The following is a 7263-nucleotide window of genomic DNA, read 5'->3' as shown; positions in this document are numbered from 1 at the left end:
GTTACTACGAATCCTTGATGCTTGATGCTAGAGCTACTTAACGCTGCTCTCAGAAATTTAATTCGGTCTAAAGAGTCCAAAATCATAAATTAGAACTACTATAGGGATTCACTCACCTAATTTTGCATAAAATAATTTTAAACTTATTTCTAATTATTTAATTTAGCTAAGCCTAGTTAATACCTACAAACTTACCCTAATAATTTAAACTAACTAAACCTAATTATACATAAATAATTTGAACTTGATGCCAAAAATTTAGGTAGCCAAAAGGTAGTCATACTAACTTTAAATGCTTCCAAAGAATTGAAACTAGGAGGAAAGGGTTCGAGCATATGAGACCCAAGTTAGATCAACCAAAATACTGGCTTTGAGCCGTCAGATATAGTGGAAGCAAACTCTTCACTTCTTAGTTTTAAGCGAATCTAAAGAGTTTGTAGTAAAAGAATAAGGTTGAGTTTATTATATTCGTATCACTATTGATTCGCCGCATTTTGTAATCGTTACAAATGACTGGACCACAAAATTTAATTTCTCTTTGTAAATCAATTAATTGAGAAAATTAATATTTTGCATGATGATCATATGTGACTCGATCTTAATCCTCACTTAATTATGAATTCCTACATGTTATGTGTTGTTCATTGATTTGTATGGGTGAGAATGACTTTTGTATCCAACTCAATATCTTTACCATTTTGAGGACTTGGTCAAATAGGTAGCTCGAAACATAAATTCATGAAATGGAATTCACGTTTTCTAATATAAGGTAAGTAGATGAATAATGTTCTTATGTGCTGATTTCAAGACTTGAAGAATGGATCCCACCTTCTCAACGTCCCAAGAGGGGCTTAATTTATAATTAGATTATAAACAAATTATTCATTAGAGAATCAATGATATTAAGGCAAAAAATGTAATTACATGGCTTTTGATCCAGTTGTAATTATGAACAACTCATGAAGAATTGACTAGCTTGTAATTGTGAATGTTTGCTGAAACCACCGAACTAAATGGTGGTGAGAGTTCTCTTATTTATAATCATTTACATAACAAAGAAATATAGTAAATTACAAATAATATGAAAAGAACAAGAACAAAAGGAAAGAATAATAAATGAATACAGTATATTTGCCCTTAATAAAAGGGCAATACTAGATATTTGCCTTATAATGAATAGTCAACTATACTTAACACCCCCCGCAAGCTGAGCGTCCTTGTATCCAATTCAACTATCATTTAAATGTAAGGCAAATAAAAGGGCAAATATTTAATACGAAACACCCATTTAGAGCCCACGATGTTGGTGTTGGCAGGGCGAGGAACCAAAGTCCAAGTATCATTTTGTTGTAACGCTCGAATTTCTTCATCCATGGCAGCAACCCAAGCAGGATTCTTAGCCGCAGATTTGAATACTTTTGGCTCAATGGATGCAAGAAGAGCAGAAAGAAGTCCAAATGAACCCAAAATACCAAGATTTGTTAGATGACGAGTCTTGAATATACCAGCTTTGACTTGTGTGATCGTAGGATGAGTGCCCAAAGAAGAGGAATCAATAGAAGTATCAAGACTCATCCACAAGGTGAGAACAAATATCACACGAGGATGAACTGGATTGAGGAATGTGCGATGATGAAGTGGTAGGAGAGATGAATCAATATGATAAAAATGTGGTTCCAAGAAATTTGAAATAGGAAAAGAGGAAAGAGGTTGGGCCTGGGAGCTAGGTATAGCAGAAAAGTGAGTTTCATCAAATTGAGCATGGCGGGTGATATATAGCTTAGTGGTGGCGGGATCAAGAGAGCGGAACCCTTTATGAGCAGGACTATAACTAAAAAAAATACAAGGAATGTTGCGGGGAGAAAACTTGTTAGGCATATAATCACGCAAGTAAGGATAAACACGACAACCAAAGGGATGAAAATTGTTATAATGTGGAATATAGCCATAGAAGAGTTCAAAGGGTAACTTACCTCCAAGAAGTGGAGTAGACAACCGGTTGATAATATAAACTGCAGTGCTGAAGGCGTCAACCCAAAAACGAGGAGAAAGATGAGAGTGAAAGAGAAGGGCCAAGCTAGTCTCAGTCCAATGACGATGTCTTCTCTCAACATGACCATTTTGAGCCGGTGTATATGGACAAGAGAGTTGATGGTGGATGCCAAAATTACGGAAATGAGTTTTGAAACAAGTGCTAATAAATTCGGTACCTCCATCGCTTTGAAATACCTTAATACGAGAAGAATATTGATTTTCCACAAATTTTTGAAATTGAAGAAAAATATCAAAGAAATCATATTTTAAATTTAAAGGGTAAAGCCAAGTGAATCGAGAATAATCATCAATAAAAATAACATAGTAAAGAAAACCCGAATTTGATTTGACGGGGAAAGGACCCCAAAGATCACAATGAATAAGATCTAACACATGAGACGACCTACGTTCATTGCAAGAATAAAGCAATCGATGACTTTTCGCAAGCTGACAAGTATTACATAATGATGGAGAAGGCAATAAAGACTTAAGAGAAAGAGATGACCTTTTCTATTTAAAAAAGAAATAACAGAATGATTCACATGACTCAAGCGAGTATGCCATAAAGCATATGAAGCACGTAAAGATTTGTTTCTAAGGACTGAAATAAAAGCAGAGTTGCCGCTCTCCAGCACATATAGCCCTCCATCTCTTTTACCGGTGGCCACCACCCTTCCTATTTGACGATTCTGGATAGTAATAAGATTATTAATAAATGTAACGGAGAGAGGAAAATCAAACGTTAATTTACTGATGGAAAGAAGATTTTTGTGAGATGAGGGACAACCAAGACATCTAATAAGTGAATATTTTGAATAGGAGAAAGAGTACCGGTGTCGGTAATGGGTAGGGATACACCGTTTCCTACGATCACAGAGTCCTTATTCGTGTAATTTTTAGACTGATCCAAAATAGATGGGTCGGCAGTCATATGGGCCGAAGCCCCAGTATCCAGAAACCAATCAGCAGCATCGGGTCCAGCAATAGAACATGACGTGTTAAAGGCTTCAGCAAGGTGAGCATGAGAAGAATCAGGTCGAACATACCGTTGGTTACAGCGGTCAGCATAATGGCCCTCTTTGCGGCATATTTGGCAGTGAGGTGGTCGACGACCCTAACTTGAGTGGGTTCATCCTCAATTGGAAGAGTTGTTTTTGTGGGAATAAGAACGACCTCGCTGATTGTTAGAGGAACCAAGGTAGCTTCCATGGGTGTGACCACGATTAGTGGATGTGAATGTTGTAGGACTTGAGTCGGAGGTTTTATATGTTATGTATTTGTATATAGCACATACCTATACATTTTTTTAATTTTCATCCTTTTTATTTTTAAATGTAAAAAATTTACCATATATTCATTCTATATTTTGTTTATTTAGAAGGATTTGCATTAAAATTTCAAATATCTACTTAATAATAAGTATTTATTGATAAAAAAAATAGCTAATTTCTATATTAGATAATGACTCCATATTAAATAGTTTCTTAATAAATAAAAAAATATAAAAGAAAATTTTAACAAAAATATCAAAAGAATAAATGGAGATTAATATTGAGTTATACTTACCATATTTGAAGAGATTTCCGCCCCATATTCAAGTCATGTAAATAAATAACTGATTTAATTAGAGATTAATCAAATCAATATAGAAATATCATTTAAAACTAAACAAACAATTCTTTTGAATTGAACATGTCTTAGACCTAATTTAATTTTTTGGATAGTAAACTTTTTCAATCCAATAAATCCGTATCAAATAATGAATTCGCCCAATCTAACCATAAAATATTCGGTTGATTCGAGTTGTTCGAATAATTTACTAAAAAAAATTTAATAAAAAAATTACTAATATAGAAAACCTTTGTTAATTTGTTTTTAAATACTGATTTAGTTTACTTGGTTTGATCCTGTTATTGGAGTAACTATTTTAACACTCTAATACATATAAAATAATTAAAAAAAAAACAAACAAACAACAAAAACTCGCCGAATTTAAAACGATCACTTATTATGTTTCTTTGCACGTTATATTTTCCTAAACAGTTTGTTGAGCTAATATTTTTAATCAATCCAACCATTTCATTTACCACCCAAATTTTCACCCTTAAAGAAAAGTAATAATAGTAGTAATAAATCCCTTTCTTATTTTTTATTCCTATTATCCTATAAAATCATTTTCCCCCTTAATCTAAAAATCATAAACTCACCAAGAAAATTAATCATGGAACTTCTTCCAAAACCCACAAAAAGCAATGTAATTTTTCTTCTTCTTTCTCTTTGAATTTCACTTTTTTTTTCTTTGTTTCATTCTATTGATGGTGTGGGCTTGACTTGTTATTCTACTTTTCATTGGTTTTTCTTTCCGATTTCTTAAAATGATTATGAGTTTTTGTTCAAAATCGAGATTGGTTGATTGAAAAACTTTGTTTCTTTCATGTAACCAACACAAAGATGAACTAATAAACCTAACTGTCGTTTTCAACATTATTTTATCGAGAAACAAAAAGAGACTGAATCATCTGTGATTTTGTTCGGCAGGTTACCGCGGTGAGAATCTCAGCCGTGATTGTACTAGCATTGGTGAGCTTAGCCACAGTGGACGCTATGAATCCACGTCTAAGTTCGAACTCTCTGAAATTTCAGGCCATCAATTGCCGAAAACACTCGGCGTTGCTGACAGAGTTTGGCGGCGTCGGTGACGGAGTAACTTCAAATACTCACGCGTTCCGAAAAGCGATTGAACATCTCAGCACACTCACGGCAGATGGTGGTGCTCAATTGATCGTGCCACCGGGGAAATGGTTGACTGGAAGTTTTAATCTGACTAGCCATTTCACACTTTTTATCGATAAAGAAGCAAAAATTCTTGCATCCAAGGTTCGACCTATCGAGTATTTTATTTTTATAAAGCTAACTTTGGGAGTGGTGATTTGAGTACTTTAATCTATAAGTACTTCAATCCAAAATAAATGAGTCAAATTTGTTCCTCTTAAGTGCAGAATGAATCAGAATGGCCACTTGTGGAAGTTCTCCCATCTTATGGAAGGGGAAGAGATGCTCCCGGTGGACGGTACAGCAGCCTCATCTTTGGAACTAATCTCACCGATGTGGTTATCACAGGTGATTATTTTTCTATTACTTTTTCACCTTCTATTTTTTTTTTTAAATGGTTTGGAAAATTATAATGGCTTCTGTGCTATTAGAATTAAATAAAAAAAAATTAAAGTAAATGAAAACATAACAAAAACATTTATGTAGAAAATAAAGTTGGGTTGGTCACATGGTGTAGGTAACAACGGTACAATCGACGGGCAGGGATCTTCTTGGTGGGAAAAATTTAAGAAAGGGGAGCTCAAGGTAACACGACCATATGTGATCGAGATCATGTACTCTGATCAAATCCAGATCTCGGATCTCACTTTGATCAACTCACCTTCTTGGTTTGTCCATCCGATTTATAGCAGGTTTCACTATTTCACTTCAATCCCATTATACTTATATTTTAGGATTAGACTTGAAAGAAGAAAAAAAAAAGAAAAAAAGAAAAAAAGAAAAGAAAAAAAAAGTTAAAACTTGTAATAATATACCATTCAAATCATTCCAACTAAAATTATATATATATATATATATATATATATATATATATATATATAATATAATATTATTATGATTTATTTTTAATCTAGTTGGGTTTGGTTGAGTGAAAATGAAGAAATGTGATTATCCAAGAGCTTACTATCTTGGCTCCCGTTACCGTACCCAACACCGACGGAATCAATCCAGGTTCCCTTCTTCTTCACCTTTAAAACCTTAGGGTTCATTTCTTTGTCAATCCCTCTCCCAAATTCTCTATTCGATTTATCAGATTCTTGTTCCAACACTCGAATCGAAGACTGCTACATTGTCTCCGGTGACGATTGCATTGCCATCAAGAGCGGATGGGACCAATATGGTATCAAGTTCGGAATGCCGACCGAGGACCTTGTCATTCGCCACCTCACTTGCATATCACCAGATTCTGCAGGTATCGCCCTTGGTAGCGAAATGTGTGGCGGAATTCGCAACGTCAGGATCAAAAACGTCACTGCAATCAATACACAGTCTGCTGTCAGAATCAAAACCGCTCGCGGACGAGGTGGTTTCGTCAAGGACATTTTCGTCCGAAGAATGTTTCTATCCACGATGAAATACGTCTTCTGGATGACTGGAGACTACAAGTCACATGCAGATGACAAGTTTGATCCCTCAGCATTGCCGGTGATTAAGAACATTAATTACAGAGACGTGGTGGCTGAGAATGTTAATATGTCGGCGAATTTGGCAGGGATATCGGGAGATCCATTCACGGATATTTGTATTTCGAATGTGAAGATTGGATTGTCGAAGAAGCCTAAAAAGTTGCAGTGGAACTGTACAGAAGTTGAGGGATTTAGTAGTGATGTGGATCCGCCGCCATGTGCTCCACTGGCTAAGGCAGCAAAAAGTGGTGGATGTGACTTTCCTCAAGATAAGCTGCCAATTGAGAATGTTCAGTTGAAGTCGTGCTCTGTTCAAATTCCTGCCTTCTAGTAGAGACTTTGTTTTTTAAAAAATTCTATAGAATAAATGGTAATGAAAATTTTAATGAAGATATAGATCAAATGTCTTTTCCTTTAAAATTTATAAAACAAATAATAATAATAATAATAATTTTGAAAATAAGTTATTTCAACTAGATTTGTAATATTTAGTAACACTCAAACTCAAAATCATCAAGATAATACTCTAAATTTGAAAAAATAAAATGAAACCTCTTAAATCCAAATATGTATGAATCTACCATGAAGTTTTTATGGTATTAGTACGACATTGTATCAAATTCTGTATAATCTTTTTTATGTTTTTAGTACAACAATTATATGGGGTAGGAATTGAATCTTCTATCTTAAAGAAGAGAGTGCATATCAATTACCGTAAAGTAACACCTAAGTTTGAAAGAATTTAGAGAATAAAAGAACACCTAAGTTTGAAAGAATTTAGAGAATAAAAGAACACCTAAGTTTGAAAGAATTTAGAGAATAAAAGAACACCTAAGTTTGAAAGAATTTAGAGAATAAAAGAACACCTAAGTTTGAAAGAATTTAGAGAATAAAAGATAAGAATGAAGAGAAAGGAACCTAAAAAGGACTAGGAAATTAAGTGATGTTTAAAGAGAAAAAAAGGAAGAAAATATTTTAGAATGAATTAGAA

At 34.1% G+C, this 7263-nt stretch overlaps 1 protein-coding gene across 1 annotated transcript; it reads left to right on the top strand.

The window, feature by feature from the left end:
- Nucleotides 1–4255: 4255 nt before the first annotated feature.
- Nucleotides 4256–6603, top strand: LOC147786269 (putative polygalacturonase). The gene is made up of 6 exons (XM_087120876.1): nucleotides 4256–4288; nucleotides 4573–4911; nucleotides 5034–5154; nucleotides 5324–5498; nucleotides 5747–5817; nucleotides 5900–6603. Exons 1-6 carry the CDS (start codon nucleotides 4256–4258, stop codon nucleotides 6601–6603), a joined length of 1443 nt encoding a protein of 480 aa, XP_086977002.1.
- The last annotated feature ends 660 nt before the right edge of the window (nucleotides 6604–7263 follow it).

This window comes from Cucurbita pepo, unplaced genomic scaffold, assembly GCF_057944985.1.
Source record: "Cucurbita pepo subsp. pepo isolate OVF unplaced genomic scaffold, ASM5794498v1 scafford_3, whole genome shotgun sequence".
Taxonomy (NCBI): Eukaryota; Viridiplantae; Streptophyta; class Magnoliopsida; order Cucurbitales; family Cucurbitaceae; genus Cucurbita; species Cucurbita pepo.
This window is presented reverse-complemented; position numbering and strand designations above follow the sequence as displayed.

Excerpts from the sequence above, each read along its gene's own strand:
- LOC147786269 (XM_087120876.1), top strand. The coding sequence starts at position 4,256 with ATGGAACTTCTTCCAAAACCCACAAAAAGCAAT. Across the intron at positions 5,155-5,323 it reads CACCGATGTGGTTATCACAG|GTAACAACGGTACAATCGAC; the intron begins GTGATTATTTTT and ends CACATGGTGTAG. Across the intron at positions 5,499-5,746 it reads GTCCATCCGATTTATAGCAG|AAATGTGATTATCCAAGAGC; the intron begins GTTTCACTATTT and ends GTGAAAATGAAG.